A 21,666-nucleotide genomic window follows, 5' to 3' on the forward strand; every position below is an offset into this window, starting at 1 on the left:
TAGGGCTGCTAAAAAGGAAGAGGAAAACTAACCTACTTTACAAAGTGCTGAGCACGCAGTACTAGATTTATGCAAATATGATTACATTCACAGAACCCCCAGGCCTTACAAGACCTAGGGAGTTCTGGAAGAGGACCTACGACTTAGGGTAGAGCTGCAAGCAGAAGCAGGCTGGTTTGTTATGGTAATAAGTGCCTCAACTGTGGAAACACAGCCACTCTAACAAAAAATGAGCCAAACCACATAGATAAAATCCTGGGAAAGAGGAGTCACAAGGACTGATTCAAAGGCCAGCCCTAAGGCACAGAGTTCTGTACTTCATCTTTTTCTCATATTTTTTTAATTTATTTTTTTACCCTGAAATATATTTTGTCTTTCTTTTCCTTTATTATGTCCTTTTCCTTCCTTCCTGAGTAACCCCTCAGTTGGAAGTACTAGGGATAAAGAAGGAAAAGAGAACTCAGGTAAACACTCAGTCTACCTAGAAGAATATCTGTCATGTTAGGATAAAAGCACAACTCCTATGTATTTTGAAATATTATAACCTTGCTGCTTCTTTATTTTTGGCCATAAGAAGGAAAAATAGTATTAATATTCTAATTCTCTCTTCCTAACTTCACCTTGTGTTAGAAGCATGCAGCACTTCCACAACTCAGTCCTGCAAAAGGCCAGAATTAGTAATTATCCTAAAATTTTGGAGTACTTGATCTTAAATTTCATATAAATCTTAATCGTCTGTCAGATTTATGGGGGTGACTAGTCACACATTCTACAGTGGATTTAGTTGCTTATTTGAAGATCAATGACCCAGCAATGAATACAGAAAGCTATGGATTATGACGAAGTGGAATTCACTTGATTCAATGCTGACTGCTCCTTTTATGTGTTGCAATTATGTGGTTCAATCACAGTAATAAGATTACCAGACTAACAGCTAAAATTATAGAGATTTGCTAACTAAATCTGAAGCCCCGAAAAAAAACTAAAGAAAAGTTCTGAAATTCACCTTCCCTTAGTATGCTATAAACATATTAACAGCACATAAACCTTTTGAATTTCCTCAGTCTCAGAGAAACTGTTAGGCTCTCATCACACTAGACAAGGTAGAAGAACGAAACGCCATGGCACTTGTACATTTGGTTCATCCAGCATTTCTCCAGCCAAAATAGAGCAACAGAATGAGAGCAAAATTAACCCCACAAAGATGGTGTAGAGCATTCTTGGTGTACAAAGGGTAATTTTAACATGGACTGAATCTTCAGCTAATGTACACTACTTTTTTAAACAGACTGAAATTATATTAAGTCAGCTAATTTACTTTACACTATTTTTTTAAAATAGACTGTGTGGCTGGAAAGCGGCCCAGCAAAAAAAGGAGCAGGGGGTGTTGGCTGAGAGGCAGCTGAACATGAGCCAGCAGCGTACCCAGGTGGCCAAAAAGGCCAACAACATCCTGGCTTGTGTCAGGAATAGTGTGGCCAGCAGGACTAGGGAAGTGATCGTCCCCCTGTACTCAGCACTGGTGAGGCACCACCTCAAATCCTGTGTTCAGTTTTGGGATCCTCACTACAAGAAAGACATTGAGGTGCTGGAGAGAGTTCAGAGACAGGCAGCAAAGCTGGTGAGGGGTCTGGAGAACAAATCCTATTAGAAGCGGCTGAGGGAACGGGGGCTGTTTAGCCTGGAGAAAAGGAGGCTGAGGGGAGACGTTATTGCTGTCTACAACTATCTGAAAGGGGGTTGTGGTGAGGTGGGTCTTGGTCTCTTCTCCCAAGCAGCAAGGGGCAGGACAAGAGGAAATGGGCTCAAGTTGCACCCGGAGAGGTTCAGATCAGATATTAGGAAAAATTTCTTCCTGGAAAGGGCTGTCAGGCTGTCCCTTTGCCCAGGGAAGTGGTGGAGTCACCATCCCTGAAGGTGTTTAAAAGACATGTAGATGAGGGTCTCAGGGACGTGGTTTAGTGGTAGACTTGGCAGTTGGACATGATGATCACAGAATTACAGAATGTTAGGGACTAGAAGGGGCCTCGAAAGATCATCCAGTCCAATCCCCCTGCCAGAGCAGGAACACCTAGATGAGGTTAGACAGGAAGGCATCCAGGTGGGTTTTGAATGTCTCCAGAGAAGAAGACTCCACAGCCTCCCTGGGCAGCCTGTTCCAGTGTCTGTCACCCTCACTGAGAAGAAGTTTCTTCTCAAATTTAAGTGGAACCTCTTGTGTTCCAGTTTGTACCCATTATCCCTTGTCCTATCATTGGTTGTCACCGAGAAGAGCCTGGCTCCATCCCCGTGACACTCACCCTTTACATATCTGTAAACATTAATAAGGTCACCCCTCAGTCTCCTCTTCTCCAAGCTAAAGAGACCCAGCTTCCTCAGCCTTTCCTCATAAGGGAGATGCTCCAATCCCTTAATCATCTTTGTTGCCCTGCGCTGGACTCTCTCCAGCAGTTCCCTGTCCTTCTGGAACTGAGGGGCCCAGAACTGGACACAATATTCCAGGTGCGGTCTCACCAGAGTAGAGGACGAGGAGAACCTCTCTGGCCTACTAACCACCCTGCTTCTAATACACCCCAGGATGCCATTGGCCCTCTTGGCCACAAGGGCACAGTGCTGGCTCAGGGTCATCCTGCTGTCCACCAGGACCCCCAGGTCCCTTTCCCCTACACTGCTCTCTAATAGGTCATTCCCCAACTTATACTGGAACCTTAAGGGTCCTTTCCTGGAATCTTAAAGGTCCTTTCCAACCAAAATGATTTTATGACTCTAAAATGATATTAAGTGTCCACTGTAGACTAAAAACCATATTAGACTATATAAAACTATGCATATTGAAGTAAATGGATATTTTACTTCTCAAACTCCATCTATTAACATTGATTTTGTATTATATTTCTTAATACATAAGCTGATTTTAAAAACAGTAACATTATTATTAAATGATAAAGCTCATTCGACAACAACAGAGATACTTAAACCAGAAAACTGAAATATACTATAACCAAATTTCCTTTGGATAATCCTCCTCCTTTTCTTCTGTGGAAGTTTCTATGAAATAATTTAATCCTTGTAAAATTGAAGCCAACAAAAATATTTCACTTCTAACATTTGACATCTACACTTAAAACGATTTCTCATTACAGATGTTTTGAAAGCCAACGAAGCTGGTATTTATCATCAAGTTTGAATAGGCACTTTGTTTTTTCTTTTTAGAAAATACTTACACATCCACAAATAGTACATAATCTTTACTGTCTTCTGGAATTCTACAGGAATGTCTACAGAAAAGTCCTGGTAGAAACAAGGACCTACTGGAAAATTCTCAGGAAGAGGTGGCCAGTTATTTTTTCTACCTGCAAAGCAGAAAGAAAAAAAGAGCTTTATAATAAAGTTTTAATCTCTGTTACTAGAAAGAGATTTGCATTTGAGCTTGTTAAAATGGTTTTATGCATGAGTTTCACAAGCATATGGATAAACTTGGACTACCAAAACCTAAGAGTTTTATCAGCAGTCCTCACACAATAGTAAAAATAAACTTCAGAAACAAAATACAATGAAATGCAGACAGATGAAGGAAAGTGCAGTATTTTAACCATGTAGAAGACTAAGCAGACATCTGACAGTTCTTATAAAGTAATGAGAAAAGAGAATTCTTCACAAAACAAGCAGGTATGGGCAGAAAGACAATTTCTCAGAATTCCTTGACTTCTAAATGCATGTTTCCCTAAAGTCCCGCCATACCCACATACTTCATTAAACACAAAGACTGAGGACTGAAAAGCATTCTCCATTCTCAGAATCCTTGTATTTTTAACACCAGGCTACCTCTAACACTTTGAACTAGTTCCCAGTATAGTTCACAGTCTAAGCTATACCTCAAAGCCCATAAGCCTCAAGAAAAGTAGCTATTGAAATGGTCTAAGCTACTTTCTTGTCATAAGAAGATGCCCTACAGCATCATTGTATTTTCATACAGATGTGTGACACACTGAGGGCACCGCAAAGGACACAGTACCAAACACCGGGATTTCCTGTACGCTGATCTGCTCACAGGGTACAGTATACATTCTGCTGAACACAAGTCATACCAAGCATAGACTCAAAGATTCAACTGAGATAATAACTGCAACAAACTTTTACCGTAGCATTTCAAATTCTGGATGCAACAGAAACATTAATCGCCATGTTCCAAAATTGGAGCTGAACTAGAGACTAACCTAAAAGCACCTTTATTTGAAATCCTGACAAGGTTTTTCCAGCAATCTCTTAGAATGAATCACAGAATGGTATGGGTCCGAAGGGATCTTCAAAGGTCATCTAGTCCAACGCCCCTGCTGTAAGCAGGGACATGTTCAACTAGATTAGGTTGCTCAGAGCCCCATTCAGCCATGTCTTGAATGATTCCAGGGATGGGGCATCCACCACCTCTCTGGGGAATCTGGTCCAGTGTTTCATCACCCTAATGGTAAAAAATTTCTTCCTCACATCTAGCCTGAATCTCCACTCCTTTAGGTTCAAAACCATTATACCTTGTCCTATTGTAACAGACCCTGCTTAAAAGTCTATCCCCATCTTTCTTATAGGCCACTTTTAAGTATGGAATGGTCACACACAATAAGGTCTCCCTGGAGCCTTCCCTTCTCCAGGCTGAACAATCCCAACTCTCAGCTTGTCCTCACAGGAGGGCTGTTCCATCCCAATGATTATTTTTGTGGCCTCCTCTGGCCCCTCTCCAACAGGTCCATGTCTTTCCTGTACTGAGGACTCCGGCGCTGGACACAGGACTCCAGGTGGGGTCTCACTAGAGTGGAGCAGAGGGGCAGAATCACCTCCCTCAACCATCTGGTCCTGGTCCCTTTGATGCAGCCCAAGATATGCTTATCCTTCTGGGCTGCAAGTGCACATTGCTGGTTCATGTCCAATCTTTCACCCAGCAAGCACCCCCAAGTCCATCTCCTCAGGGCTGCTCTCAATCCTTTCATCCCCCAGCCTGGATTGATACCAGCGGTTTCCCTGACCCAGGTTCAGGACCTTCCACTTGGCCTTGTGAAACCCCATGAAGTTCACATGGACCCACTTCTCAAGCTTGTCCAGGTCCCTCTGATGGCATCCAGTCCCTCAGGTGTGTCAACTGCACCACTGAGCTTGGTGTCATCTGTAAACTTGCTGAGGGTGCACTCGATCCCACTGTCTGTGTCATAGATGAAGATACTAAACAGTACCTGTCCCAGTACAGACCCCTGACGGACATCACTCATTACTGGTGTCCATCCAGACATTAAGCCATTAACCACTATTCTCTAGGTGCAACCATCCAGCCAGTTTCTCACCCACCCAAAAGTCAACCCATCAAATCCATCTCTCTCCAATTGGAGAGAAGGATGTTGTGGGGGATCATGTCAAAGACCTTACAGAAGTCCAGACAGACGACATCCATAGCCCTTCCGTTGTCCACTGATGTAGTTATTCCATTGTAGAAGGCCACTGGTTGGTCAGGCAGGACTTGCCCTTGGTGAAGCCACACTGGCTGTCTCAATCACCTCCCTGTCCTCCATGTGCCTCAGCACAGCTTCCAGGAGGATCTGTTCCATGATCTTCTCAGGCACAGAGGTGAGGCTGATGGGTCAGTAGTTCCCATGGTCCTCCTTTCTACTTTTTTTTAAAAATGTGTGCAATGTTTCCCTTTTTCCAGTCACCAGGAACTTCACCTGTCTGCTGTGACTTCTCAAATATCACGGAGACTGGCTTGGCAACTACATCAGACAGTTCCCTCAGGACCCTGGGATGCATCTCTCCAGGTCCCAGTGACTTATGCATGCTCAGGTAGCAGCTCATCTGGTAAGAACAGAAAACTTGCAAAGCTTACATACTTGCATTATTTCTTATTTGTTTCCCCACTCAGACAAGATGAAGCTGTTAGTTCTGTTCAAACCGGTCCAAAGTACTGAGAATCTGTTTTCCACCTCTTCTACTGAAATTTTTACCAAGCCTTTCAGACCAAAGGATTGCCAGAGGCAGCATAGAGAAGGTAATTAAGTAACAACTCTATCCATATTAACAACTACAATGGAATATACATGAAGAAAAATCTGATAATAATTCAGTTCTTCATTCTGCAGTATATGGTTATTTCTCATAGGACTGGTAGTTTCAAGACATGAATTATGGAAAAATTAAGGTATAATAACTCACATTATTATTTAAGAATTGAACTTCATGCACCTTCCCACTGCTGTGGTACAGATTTCAAAGTTTTCAACTGACTGAAAGATAGCTTGCTAAGACAGTCTGAGATCAAAAACCAAGTGATCTTCTTCTAAATTCACTTTGGATACTGATATTCCAAGACTGTATATTGATAAGCAAAAAGCTAGCTCAGAGTCATTTCATTCAACACAAGTTACCATCTCAAGACCTGTTAACTTCAGTGGCATGCCTACGCTATTAATGCAGACACTCCCAAACTAGCTTTAAGAAAGCACAAAAATGGATTTTCAGGCATGCCCAAATTAACTAGCTGAAATAGGAAGCAACGCACTTTAATTAGCTCAAACACAGTGCTGTACAGGATCTGAGGAGATAAGACCAAACACATCGAGCTGGGATGACCTACCAGCTTGAAGATCTTCACACTGTAGTCAACTGTGTGTGACAACAGTGTCCTAAATGTGCAGCCAGGATCTTAAATTGAATGGAAATAGCTACAGTATTGCAAAAGACCCTGTCCTCCAAACAATGCAACTCCACAGTGCTTCCAAAGGAGTTCAAATGAGTGCATAAAATTAAAAAAAAAAAAATAAAAATAAAAAAGAAATCTCCTCAGTCACAATATACAGTTCCTGATTTGCAATATTTTTACAAAGCCATTTGTTAAAAAACTAGTAATTTCTCCAAAGTTTTAAGAGCTTTCCTCTGTTCAGCCTTCCTGAAGAATCTTCATGAACTTTGATGTGAACAACTGCAACCTAATAACAAATATCAATTTCAGAAATATCCTGAAACATACATGGAGGATGAGAGTTATATTCCCTAAGATATAGATAAACAAAACTGTCCCTAAAGCCTGGAAGATAAAAGTAATCAACCCAGGCCATCGATAAGCTAGTGAAATTAGATGAAGGGCAATATTTGGAGAGGAAAAAAAAAAAACACCAACAAACCAACAACTCATTATCTGGGAGAAGAGGCACAGAGATTTAATAGAGAGATTGAAAAGAACAAATACTGAGAAAATTAAAATGGTTTAATGAAGGGTCAATATCACGATGATTCTTTTTCTGAGAAGAAGAGCAATTGTCCATTCCCAGATCCTGATATATGATGGCTCTCTAGAGCTTCCTGAGCAGTAGAAGCAGAGAGGAATCTGCTCCTCTCTTCTCCCTGGTATCCAGCAACAGAACGCATGAGAATGGCTCAAACCTGTACCAGCTGAGGTTTAGACTGGACATCAGGAAGCATTTCTTTACCAAGAGTGTGCTCAAACCCTTGAATAGGCTAAGCCTGTCAGTTGTTAAGAAGCATTTGGGCAAAGCCCTTAACAATATGTTTTAACTTTTGGTCAGCCCTGAAGTGGACAAGTAGTTGGACTAGATCATCACTGCAGGTCCTTTCCAACCGAAATATTCTATTCTATTATATTCTTAGGCTGAGAATTTGAATTACTAAGCAATTATGTAATCAGGAATTGTACTACTGCATATTCAAAAAAAACAGCACATGTGGAAATAAAACAGTCAGAATTCCAGATACAAGTGAAAATACCACAGAAAGTCAACCTTGCACACAGTGTTTTGTTTTTCCTAACTTCAGCCTGAAGACCTTCCTTCTGAAAAAGAATATTCCCGTAGTTCTACTTCTAGCAAAGTATCTTCAGTTAAGAGGATGTAAATCTTCTCATTTTTTAGATTGCCATACATAAACTGACGGTTTTGCACAGCACACTTACAGTTTGAGTAAAAATGAGACACTGATCTTGGCTTTGGGTTCCAAAGTGTGATATGAAAAATAAATAAAAGACTAGGAATAGAACACTATATGCAAATACCAGGAAGATATATTACTTCTGTAAGACAGCAAAAGTTAAGTAAATGTTTCAAAACAGGAAAGTTCTCCTACAGATACAAATAATGGCAGAAGACAAATCAAAGAGATGTTACTTATGAAGTTACTTTTACTCCTCAAAATGCTCCATTTCTATTCAATAGTATTACTTAGATATTAACCTAGAAGAAAAATAGCTGATAGCAGAGTAACATGTAACAGAGGCCACATTTAAAGTTTTTACAGTGAAAATCTGCACAGGCCAAGCCCGTTTTTATTCACTGTATGCACTGTCTCAAATGAGATAAACTTTATTGTCCTGAAGAGGTTATAAAGCCCCCTCTTTGATCCGTTTCACAATGTCAAACTAAAACAGTTCCTAAGAAAAAGTAAAATTTCTGCAACTTAAAGAGGCTTTTTTTCATGCATACCCCCCTGCTGATTGAGACTCTGCATTTCCCTTTCTCTGCGATCTAATTCAGCTGCTTTTCTTTCCAGTTCTTCTTGACGCTTTAGCAGTTCTGCCTGGGCCAAGGCATGCTCCTGAACAAAACAAGCATCATTAGATATTGATAAAAAGAGGAACACAAAATAAACATTCCAAGTCTGTTTTCTATAATTAAGTATCTCCAGTTATGGATGAGGACTGACCTAGTACTGCACAAATTCATGCATTAACCGGTTACTTAAAGGCAGTTACTAATTTTCATAAATCAACAGCAAAGCAAAGCTTATTACAAAAGACATTATTCAAGAAGTGTGTTTAAATAATCACAAGTAAAAGGAACCTAGTGACTGAGAGTTATAGACAAACCTTTGCAATTTTTGTATAAGCAGGTGGTTCTTCTGTTGGTTTCATTATTGCTGGCTGGGTACTGGGTACATTAGGCATTTTCACATTTCCTGGAGGAGGCTAAGAAAACAAGAAACAATTATAGGTCTCCTAATAAACATACTTTCATTAATGCTGTGAGAACCAACCTAGTTGTTTTAAAGGAAGTGTTACTGATAAACTCAAAATCTGATATGCTGCCTGCAATATTTATAACACTTAGGAAAAAGAAGTTAACTATATTCTGTGGTGCAGTGTTCTACTTATTTGGTTATACACTCCACTATTTTCCATAAAACACACATGGAATTTTAGGGATCAGTAGAAACTACACAGAATTTTAATTTTGTACAGACACAAATATGAATAAGGGCAGTTACTGTTTAAGAGAACTGCAGGATTTAACAGTGATCTATTCATATTCTGAAACATGATGCCATTAGTAATGTGTTCCAGAGCTTTCTACTTCACAAAGGCTTTTATCACCTGGCTAACTACAGAAGCAATGTATTGTATTAAATTTTCCTGTTCAAGATCCATAATCTACTGCCTAACTATTCCATCAGTACATACCATAGTGTCTAGTTTCAAGTACTACTGGCAATTCATTCATTTAGTCATTACCTGTAAGTATACAGCTTACTAGAATTTTCAGTCGCTTATATTTTTTGTTTGCTTTTTTTTTAAAAAATAAATCCTCTCCTCCTAATTCCCATTTGTCATCCTCTCTGACCTTCTCCACATCTCTCTACCTTATATAATGTTAACCAGTAGCTATCAAACCAAGGAAAAAAATACTGTCTAGATTGAAGTTATTAACTGAATTTTACCAAAGCATACTTCAGCGACATCAGCCGACTCCAGCATTTCACAATCATCTTCCCATTACATATTAGCTCCTGACCGAATACTGACATATCGGAAAAGTCTCATTTCTCAGAAATAGCCAGCAATTTAAGTTTTTCATCCTAAGAAAGATTACTCAGTATTGTAGGATGAAGAAAACCAAAGGCCAAGTGCCAGGTACTGCACCTGTTTAACAACAACCCCAGGCAGCACTACAGGCTCAGGAAAGAGTGGCTGGAAAGCTGCCTGGAAAAAAACAACCTGGGGTTCTTGATAGACAGTGGCTGAACATGAGCCAGCAGTGTGCCCAGGTGGCCAAAAAGGCCAACAACATCCTGGCTTGTGTCAGGAATAGTGTGGCCAGCAGGACTAGGGAAGTGATCATCCCCCTGTACTCAGCACTGGTGAGGCACCACCTCAAATCCTGTGTTCAGTTTTGGTCCCCTCACTGTAAGAAAGACATTGAGGTGCTGGAGACAGTGCAGAGGAGGGCAATGAAGCTGGTGAAGGGTCTGGAGAACAAATCCTATGAGGAGCAGCTGAGGGACCTGGGGCTGTTCAACCTGGAGGAAAGGAGGCTGAGGGAAGACCTTATCGCTGTCTACAACAGATTGTAGCATGGAGGGTGTTGGTCTCTTCTCCCAAATAAGAAGTGATAGGATGAGAGGAAATAGTCCCAAGGTGCACCAGTGCAGATTTAGATTGGATATTAGGAAAAGCTTGTTCATAAAAAGGGTTGTCAGACATTGGAACAGGCTGCCCAGGGAAGTGGTGGAGTCACTGTCCCGGGTCACGTTTAAAAGACACATCGATGAGGTTCTTAGGGACAGGGTTTAGAGGCGGACTTGGCAAGATCAGGTAAACAGCTGGATTTAATGACCTCAAAGGTCTTTTCCAACCAAAACGATCCTATCATTCTAAATCTTATTGAGGAAATACCATTACCAAGCAGTCAGATTAGAGCTACTTACAGGACCAACTGATTTGCTATTTAGAACCAAAAGCAAATATCTACTTTCTAAGGTTACCTCAAATGTTTTATCAGCACAAAAGATGCAAGTGGGAGAGAGACACTTGGTCAATAACTATCAAAATCCTGAAGATGTCAAACTAGGTAACGGCAGCAACTAATTTTGAGAATTAACAGGCATTTCATAAAGACATCAAGATCCATAACTAGTAAGCAGAACAGGAATTCTCGTCTCTTAGTGTACTTTTGCCTGTATTATTTCAATTTTTATTGACATAGGATTTCTAGGAATAGGAATTGCTGAGGCATCTTTGAAGGAAGCCAGTGAATCTGGCACACAACAGGAAACTCCTTTCACCTTGACGAACATCTTTGTCATACCAGGGCATCCTAAAAACTACTGTGTCTTCTTTTGTCTCAGGTAAGTAGACATAGGCTTCTCAGGTGGTTTGAGGGCAGCAGAATTCAAGCCTCTTCCTTTCCCTTTCAAATTTAACAGTCCAATCCAGCCTTCAGGAACTGGGAAGACTTGGCCTCATGTCAGGCATAATGAAAATGTGAAAACAGAACTTGATCCCTGTTTCTTACCTGAGCAGAATGTCACAACCATCATGTAAAAGTTCTTTCATTTCCTAATTTCATACTTACTGAAGTCTGGGTTACTCACATACCAGGATAAAGCCATAGAATTCTGCCATAATTAATACATAATTTACTATGTATAAGAAATAACGACACATTTTGACTCCTTTGTGGGTCAGCATGAGGCTGTTGGGAAAAGATGCTGCTGCATTTATCACACAGCATGCTACCTGTTGGAACACTGCAATCTAATTAGATATTATGGGGAAAAAAAAAGTAAAAAAAAAAAAAACAACACTGTAAGAGCTCCCAAACACTGGATCAGGTTGCTTAGTGAAGTCACAGGATACTCATCCTTGTATATATTCAAAATACCCCAGGAGAAGTTGCTGAGCAATGGGAGTTAGTCACCAGCTTTGAATAGGGGGGCTTTAAAAAGATGACCTCCTGAGGTACCTTGCAACCTATATCTTGGCACTTATTTTGTCATACCTGTATGTCCACGTACAGTTGGTTGCCTGTTTAAGTGCTACTGGTGGCTTAGGGATTTGGGCATGGAAGACACCCAACTGACTTACAGCCTGCACAGGACTGAAGACACATGCAGAGCAGGACAGATAGTCAGCAACTGTGTCTTTTTGAGGGCGTAACTAATTATTCAGACTTGCATTGGGAGGACTGCAATAACCTCCAGCCATCACTGGAGAATATAATATCATGATATACCAGCCCCATTTGGGCAGGGAAATTAAGACAACTGTTTTTATAGAGACTTTACTTCACAGATCCTTGGTCTTTGACCCTCAATGACACATTATAATAAGGTACTTAGATCTTGAAATTTAACCACCTCCACTCTATAACACCCCCTTTTGTTCCTATCCCAAATGGTACTTCTGTGATAGACCGTTTTACTTCATGCCTTGCTCTCACAGCTGCATTGGGGAGAAAGCAAATCATTATGCCTTCTCTTGAAGTGAAGAGGTTGGCTGGAGATAAATGCTCAAAAGAAGTTCTCTCTTAAATTACTTCACCCACATGGGGAAATCTATTGATTTACTGGGGAAGGAGGAAGACTTCTAAAAGAAGCCAGGTATGAATGATGAATCTGGTTTCCTATAAACATTTCACTGTGCTTGGATGCAAGACAGAAGAAGAGGAGCTGCCCAGGAACTTACTGAAAAAAAAAAAATCCACTGAAATATGTCTCTTAATGGTATTGGGTTGACCCTGGCTGGAGACAAGGTACCTACCAAAGCCACTCTATGACTCCCCACAGAGCGTCTACAGAGCTGTTTTCTCTCATATATTCTCACTCCTCTCCACCAGCTGCTGTTGTGCAGCAGGTTTTTTTCTCCTTTTTACATTCATTACCACAGTAGCACTACCACTGTAGCTGATGGGCTCAGCCTTGGCCAGCAATGGGTCTGTCTTGGAGCCAGCTGGCATTGGCTCTGTCAGACATGGGGTGTGAGCTTCCAGCAGGTTCTGACAGGAGCCACCCTTGCAGCCCCACAACTACCAAAACCTTTCCACACAAACCCAATACACTTAAAAAACCCTCCAGCTCTACTTATGATTTTTCCAAATTTTTAATGTACCCATTTGAAAATGATTGCTGTATATATTACTATGTTTATACCTGCTATACATATATATATATATATATATATATATACACAGAGTGCTCAGAGGAGTTCAACATGCACTAGCAAAACTTGTAGAAGCAGGAAGAGACTAAAAGCCTTATTTTCATTAGTTTCATTAAATGATGAAGCAGAAGTACTAATTGTCTAATCTCATCTGTTCCTTGTTGATTTCAGAAACATGACAAAAAGACACAAAGTCATCTCCATGGTGACTGTTAGAGCTTGAGACAAAACCACTGAAGATGCAGGCAATAATTAATCTGACATTTATACCATTCACTGAAAACTTTGATTTAATAATCAAAAATAAGATAGGTTTTGAAATTTAATATGAAGTAAAAAAAAAAAAACCAACCTATTTCTCAGGTTAGATATCAACGTGGTGACGCCTGAGACTTAAAATATTCTATGCCCATTCACTTTCCTTACTATGTCTTACATTTTATTTTCCTACCAAATTTCCCACTGCATATAGGAAGGATGTAAGTCGACTGAGAAAAGGTGAATGCAATTACACACTAAAAAAAAGAAAAAAAAAATAGAAAAAGGAATATCAAGAAAAAGTAGAATTTACCTTTTTTTTTCTGTCCTACTGTGATAACTAAGAAAAAAGAGATAGAAAGCGTCTCCCTTGGCAAGGGGAGAACACAAGTGAGCCAAGATAGCAAATGTCAGTATTCAGAGTTTGAAGTCACCTTCTCACAGAAGAAACTGCTTTCTGTATTTGTAATGAAGAAATATTTTTGCAGTCCAGCATGCTTTATCAACTTGAATTTGGAGGTAAGGGGGAAAGAAGCTTAATGCTGTGTTAATGCTATAGACTGCAAGATACCATCTCAGCACTACCACTACAAATCTGGATTTCTAATTGAAGCATGGCACACTCAGCTTCCTTAAAAACAATTACACATTGTTACTCATAGTGAAACAAACATAATTTTAAGTCTTACATACCAGTGACTCTCAAACTAATGAGCACAGACATCTCCAGGACACATTTTGCTACCACCAGCTTGTATCCTTTCTGCCCATCAATGCCATTGTGGTTTTCAACTGTAGGATTACCTGAACAAAACTGTTCAGGGTGACTCAGCTTCCCAACAAAGGTAGAACAAGGAAGAGCAACAAATCAAAGCCCGCAAGAACTATCTGGATCTTTTTACTCTGAGCAGCATACAAAATGCAGAGTAATTTCCACCCCTACTTTGACCAACACTGTACTCCTCCAAGTCTAAAATTCACTGACCCTGCTTCTATCTCTGTTTATCCAATTTTCAAAGGCATTAACTTCCACTGTCTCTTCCCTTACTCCTGTCGCCTACGTTTACTTGTACACACATAGTATCCCATTCTCTTGTGTACAAAGCCCATAGGAAAAGAGAGGTGGGCACATAGAATTGTGAGCACATCCTCAGGTACATTCCTGCAAATGCCTAAAACTTCAGAATAAATACTTGCATATTCAACATCCACAAAATATAGAAAGAGTATGATCTAAAGGTTGATTATTACTGCACTCTTAGGTGAATATATACTGTACTCTTTCAGTCTTGCTTTCTGCAAGAAAACCTGTGAAAGTTCTTCTCCTCTACAGATAGAGACCTGTTTTTACAAATTTGATTATTAACTGAATCACAGTGCATGAATACAGCACATATTTGGTAGATGTGAACACTAACTTAAAGATTTCATCAATACTCTCAACCTTCTATATGAGTGGCACCTGTAATGAGTAATTAGTATTTTTTTTTATACATGCACAGCTGACTGCTCAAAGCCAGATAACCTTAGCCATATACTTGTTTTCCTTTTCCCACAGAGCTGCATGTAAAAATAAATAACAAAAAAATTCAGAGTAGCTTTAGGGTTTTTTAAACAAGACCTACTGTCTTTATAACTTATGGTCAATACAAAGTAACTTTGAAACTCTTCAAGCTTTAGAAAGACAACTCAAACATGATTTGTGATATTGTGAGTTATTAACAGAAGAAAAAAAATTTGAAGACTTATTTAATATTGTTGCTAGTTGTAAATATTCCGACTTAAACAGCTCAAAACCAAGCTCTTCCAGTGTAGCATTTTAGCACTGTATGAAAACTTACTGTTGCATTATTGAGATTAAAATACTAATATTCCCTATCTGCATTACCAGATTTGCCATATGAAATAAGCCTACATTTGAAAAATACAGTATTTGAATGTTCTGAATTATACTGACAGACAGTAATCATCCATACGTTTTGCTAATCTTGCACAAGGTCTTCACTATTGAAAATAATCACTGAAAAAATGCTGTTACAATATGAATTTACTACCCCATTCCTTGTGTTTCCCCACTGTTGATGAAAAAATAAGCAAAAGGTAAATTAAAACTATACAAATTAAAGGCAAAGAACAATTGTTTTTCTTGGACATAAATGATTCCTTTTACTACAGCACAACTTTTTCTTAGTCTCATCAGTACTTTCACCAAGTGAAACAGAAATCAAAAGCAAGACACTATGTGCCACACAAGCTTTAAAGCAAGTAAACTTTGTAGAAGCAAAGTGTTACTGAACAGGAGAAAACTCAATTCTGTTTTGGCCCCCCTTCAGAGAACCATTCTTTTTTAACAAGTCAAAGCTCACTTAAATCAACCTACTCACTGAATCTTCCAAATACTTAACTGTGTATTCTTACTTATATTATATTATATTATATTATATTATATTATATTATATTATATTATATTATATTATATTATATTATATTATATTATATTATATTATATTATATTATATTATATTATATTATATTATATTATATTATATTATATTATATTATATTATATTATATTATATTATATTATATTAATATCTTACACATCTACCATGTGATCTAGGTAGCCCATCACATGTTTCACAGAATAAGCCCCAAACTCTGAAAACAATACCTCACAAACCTTACCTAAAAAGATTAAGAGCATGATAAAGAAATAAACGTGCTTACTGTTCTTGAATCAGAGAAAGGATTGTACTCATCTAGCCCTGGAGGAATGTTTCTTGTCACTTGTGTCACAGAAGGATCCTAGAAGAGAAAATAATTCTGTAGATGTATGCACATGTATATAAGCAACAAGTCAACACTTATAGAATAATATCATATACAACTCAGCTTTTGTTTCAATCTAAAAAGGGTTTGCTTTCACTAAAAAAGCCTGTAAACATGCACATCTTCCTCTGTCTCCAAAATGACATCATTCCACTCTGAGCTTCTTACAAACCTAGATTAACAAAGTCTAAAAGAAACTCCATCTGTCATACATTTGATTTATACTGAAAAAAGCTCTCAATAGAGAATGGAAGAAAACTGCATCCTGATATGTTGACTGCAGGACTCCACAACTATATACCCAAAAAGCACAACAGAAAAGCTTTCTGTAACGCTCAGTTTTCACTACCCAGAAGTACCTCCAACTCCTTCAGGAATAGGAAAAGTATTTCAGAAAAATGAAGCTTCCCATAATGACAAAAGCACCTCTGATTCAGCTTCTACCCGAACTGGTAAAATTGAAAAAATAAAGTGTATTTTTTTTTCCCTCCTATGAAACATACAGTAAGAAAGACTGCTTGAAGTTTAGCTTGAGAACACAATTTCAGGAATGAAACATTTCTCTGTGCTAAAGACAGGCAGGCTTGGTTCTGCAGAAGAGCAGAAGTGCCCACTACGATAGGCCACACTAACTTTGTATAGGGAAAAATTGTACTTATTCCACATGATGCCTGATACCACTGCATTGTTATTGCAGTTATTTCTGCATTTTCACAACATAAGAATGGATGAAAGGAAAGTCTTCTTGAAAATTAATAAATCCACTTATTCAATATGGTTAGTTACTTTTATATTTAGATAAATGCACAAAACAAGCATGCAATATTTTGCATGTACATCAAAGATAAAAACCAGCCATAAATATACTATTTACTTATAACTATTAAGTATAGATGTACATATTTTCTTAGTTTCAACAGTCTAGTTCAACATTAGAAAACAAAACAGAGTTAATATGACTGGAAAGAAGAGAAGTATTTACATTTATATACATTTACATTCCTATTTCTTCTAAAGACAGCTACATTTAAAGTGTCTACATGTAATAGTTGCCTAATTTAAAAAAGAAGTGACAATCTACACTTAAGTAAAAATAAAAAATATTAAGCTACTGAAAAATAAAACCTGGATTCTCAGCATTTATTACAGCATTAGCTTAGTCTTGACAGCGGTAACTTAATCAACAGATGCAGGAACACTATTTTCTTAATGGGTGCAGTCAACTTATTTACAGCTAGAAAAAAAATAGTGTAGAATATCTATCAACTCCAAAATCCTGAAGGATACAACAAATGAGAACAAGCCTGTTTTTTCCATTAGCTATAGTCACAAATGTATTAATATGAGACAATTTTAAAAAGTTTATTATAAAAAGTTGAAGACAAGAAAATAATTGCTTCAGAAATTAAAAAATTACATCATGCATATTTTAAGCAAATTCATGCGCATAAGCATACATAAAAACTACCCTTCTGGTCACATTAAATGCTATCACTTTTGGCTAAAGCATAAAATACTGCTGTGTAGCTAAATATAACTGTGACTGAACAAGAATCTCCCTTTCTATAAATGTATACAAAATGCTGCATACAATTCAAAATCAGCTTCTCTACATTTGACTTACACCATAACTAGTGATTGCACTAAAGCCACCTTGGTGACAGTCTCCCTCACATCCTAGGCTTGAATCTATAGTTTCAACTAAAATTTCGTCACATCTTGCATAAACTGACGGTCTAATTCATTGTTACATGTTATTTCATTAAATGACTGATACAAAATATTGTGTAGATGAACAACAAAAGCAAGGGAAAATGTGTGTGGGGAGAATGTTGTTAAAATTCAACTACAAATCATCTGAAACACTGAATTAGAAGATCATAAAAAATAAGGGAAGAATCAAATCTGACATCTGAATTAGGCATCAGTTTACTAGACTTGTCGGTACAAGATCAAAAAAGATGAACTTAAAATTAACACAAGAGAATTTCATAATACAATATACAGGTGGTAGAAAGTTGTATACAACTGAAAACTTTTGATTTCCTGTGGTGGGCCCACCCTAGACAGCAGCTAAGCCCCTACCTAGTTGCTCATACGCTGCCCTCCTCGGTGGGATGGGGAGAGAATCACAAAGGGCAAAAGCAAGTAAAACTTGAGAAAAAAGAACAGTTTAATAAAGAGGGGGTAGAGAAATAAAAAATTTAAAAGGCAACAAAAACCCAGAAGCAATGCAAAAGCAGTCAGTCACCACCTACCACCAGCAGACAGATGTCCCCAGCCTCTGAGCAATGGTTACCTTGGAACCAGCCCACCACCACCACCAGTACCACCAACGTTACTGCCAAGCAGGATGCTATACGGCAGGGGTGTCAAACTCATTCTCACCAGGGGAGTAGTTACATTTATGAAGTCCTAAAATTACATTCAGCCCTTTGAAGGCAACCACGAGGCCAATGTGGCCCCAGTAAAAATTAATTTGATGGCCTTGCTATATGGTATGGAACCTCTCTTTGGCCAGTCAGGGTCAGCTGTCCTGCCTCCATCCCCTCGCAACCTCTTGCCCAACTGAGCCTGCTCCCAGGGGGAAGCAGGCTGTGCAACAGAGGTGGCCTTGGAACTGTGCAAGCACTATTCAGTAACAGGTGAAACACTGGTGCCTTACAAACACTGTTTTGGTCACAGGTCTGAAACACACACACAAAAAAAAAATTAAGTCCATCCTAGCCAGACCCAGTAGACTTATTCTAGCCTCTACATGTTAGCATGCATTAGCAGAGCATAAAATACTTACTCTCTGATCATGTTTTCAGTATGGTAGCCCTTCCACAAATGCTCTCTTACCATTCCTCTTCCACACATAAAAATGTTTAAGTATAGACACATATGAAACTAGTGATACCTAAATATCAGCCACATAGTGAAACAGGATGTCTAAGTCTTTAAAACTCGAATTGGACTTAGCACTTTAAGTTAAATTAGCTGCTTAAAAAGTACATTTCAACAATAAACTTTGCTATTTGAAGACTGCACCATTAACTCAGTTCAATTGTGCCCGTGAAGCACAACAAACACAGTTATTTGAATAACTAGAATATCAGACCAATGAGACAGCCACAGAACAGCAGCAGATTCCAAAAAGCAGGAAAGAGTGGCTAAGTCAAATTTAGAAGAGCAATCTATATTTAGAAATACAAAATGGAAACAATAATAAATATCTGATGAAAGAAATATTTTTTCTACTAGTGTTTTAGAGAAGACCAGGTAAAGAAGGTTTCTCAGATCTCTTTACACAGCTATTGTGACCCTCTAACACTGACAAATAACAGGAAACATGCTCAGCCATACAAGCCCGCCACAGCAAAAGACAGTACTAGAAGTAAGTCGTATGCTTAAATGCACACAGCAAGTAGAGCAAGAAGGCCTCCATCAGAAGATTTTTCAAATAACAGTTGCTACACTTCTGCCAAATATTGCTATTATCTGCAGAAGCAGCAGAGACTCTGAAAAAACTGAATGACTCACAGGACATTCAATATGAGCTCTATCTAAGAAAAGTTTCATTATCTACTGAAAAATAGCTGAATTACACAAATTGAATCCCACATTCAAATTCTGCTCTCAAACGAGCAGAAGAGAAACGACAAATTCTGCTCTCAAACGACATGAAGAGAAGAGTAACCTCATAGTTGAAGGAGGAAAATACTAGCCTAGTGATCCATATCTCTCCTACACTTGTTCACTGCGATCTTCTTTCAACACCAGAAGTGTCCTCAGCATGGAAAGAAACAAGCTCTTCGTAGTCTCTGTGCCTAGGTGTGGGCTGCTAGACTTCAAATCGTTCTAATAAACACGTTGTCAACATCTGATGGCCACCATTACGCTCCTCATCTTCAAGGCTCTCGTCTCCTTTGCAAAACTTCTTGAACCACCACTGCACTGTACATTCGATAGGAGTTCCTGTGCCAAATGCATCGTTGATGCTGCAAGTTATCTCTGCTGATTTACAACCCATTTTGAACTCAAATAAGAAAAATCACTTGAATTTGCTTTTGTCTAACATAATTTCCATAGTCCAAAAATAAATATAAAATAAACAGCAAGTAATAAGTCAGTAGAAAAAAAAAAGCAAGAAAAGTGCATTAAAATTATGTATAAAATAACCACATTTATTTAAAAAGGTATTCCAATATCAAATGGCAGATTTAAACAATGCAAAAACCGCAATTATTTTTGCACCAACCTAATAAAAGAATGAATTTTGAAGTTAATGGAGGTTTGATTAATTAACATAGATAATAAATGTTGTGCAGGACCACACACCCAATGAAAAAGTGGCCGTTAAATGAGCACTATCAAATTTCTATGTTACATGACACACATTCTAGTGGTTAAAAACAGTGAAAACTTATATATTCTACAGGAATAAGGTATAACTTATTTTTCCATATTTGATATTACACCCAAATAATAAAGTTCAAATACATTCTTGTTTATTTATTTTTGGTTTTTAATATTAAGAAACATAAAAGCCAAAGAGATAAGTTCCAATAGGTGATTATATACAGACACCAACACAATGCAGCAGCATGGCTGGAACCATCAAACATCCACAGAACTCAGCTTACTGCATGATTTAAGTGATTAAAAATTGGGTTATCCTCTGCAAACACAGAAGATTAGGAATTTCTGAAACAGACTTTAAATATATGCCAGCCACTGAATGCAGCACCTGTGAAATGCTTCGTCCAATCTCAGACCGAGAAAGCTACGTCCTGGTAGACCAGCACTTCTGTCCGAATTGGACCTGCCAGTGCACTAACTCCTCATCATGACCTGATTTTACTCAACTACCAGACGGCCCCAGTCATGCTCCTTTCAGTGCTTATCACTGTAATTCTCATCAAACTCCTTGTTCTTTCCTTCCAATATACACTTCCTTCTCCAGTTTAATCTCAACCAAATTCCTGCCAGTTCAGCCCCATGAGTTTCTGATAGTTTTATTTAACTATTAGTAACAACAACCACGGAACATAATTTAAGAACAGGCCATTTTTCATATCCAGCCACTGTTGGTGGTGGTGCATTTAAGTCACACACAGTCATTTCGGATAACATTTTCAAGACCTGAATTAGTTCAGGAGATTCTCTCCTATAATGTCAATCTCAAAAGCAAAGATTAGCATCGCACTCTGTGAATAACTAGGAGTCACATACAAAAAGTACCCCGGTATTTATATTAAGAATGAAAGAGTCAGACAGGAATAAACAAACAAACAAAAACAAATAAACAAACAACAACAACAAAGGCAGAAAACCACATTTCTATCTCACATTGCTAAAAGCACCTAAGCACCTATAGAACTACACGTTTATCTGTGCCGGGTTAACAAATTATGCTTACATCACTCAGATACAGATGAAATTAACCAAACACCGAGTTATCACATAGCATGTACAAACACCATTAGTCAGAAATGAGAGTGTTTAAAATGCAGCAGGGTCAGTGCTGGTTTTTCATGCTTTATTTCTTTCTTCATAATCCCAGGCCCAAGAAGAAGTAAAAGCACAGAAACTTCACAAACAGCGACTAATTTGAGATTTCATGTTTCACTATCCTAATAGTACATTATACTGTTAAATGTAAACTGTTCACA

At 38.4% G+C, this 21,666-nt stretch overlaps 1 protein-coding gene across 1 annotated transcript in view; it reads right to left on the reverse strand.

The window, feature by feature from the left end:
- SCAMP1 (secretory carrier membrane protein 1) overlaps positions 1 to 21,666 on the reverse strand; it is a 40,016-nt gene that overhangs the window by 12,730 nt on the left and 5,620 nt on the right. The window contains exons 2-5 of the mRNA XM_082075297.1: positions 15,908 to 15,985; positions 8,855 to 8,953; positions 8,472 to 8,583; positions 3,225 to 3,353 (exon numbers count right to left, since the gene is read on the reverse strand). Coding sequence (XP_081931423.1) covers positions 3,225 to 3,353; positions 8,472 to 8,583; positions 8,855 to 8,953; positions 15,908 to 15,985 — 418 coding nt within the window. The remainder of the gene's footprint in view (positions 1 to 3,224; positions 3,354 to 8,471; positions 8,584 to 8,854; positions 8,954 to 15,907; positions 15,986 to 21,666) is intronic.

Source organism: Streptopelia decaocto (genome assembly GCF_964273445.1).
Source record: "Streptopelia decaocto genome assembly, chromosome: Z".
Classification (NCBI taxonomy): domain Eukaryota; kingdom Metazoa; phylum Chordata; class Aves; order Columbiformes; family Columbidae; genus Streptopelia; species Streptopelia decaocto.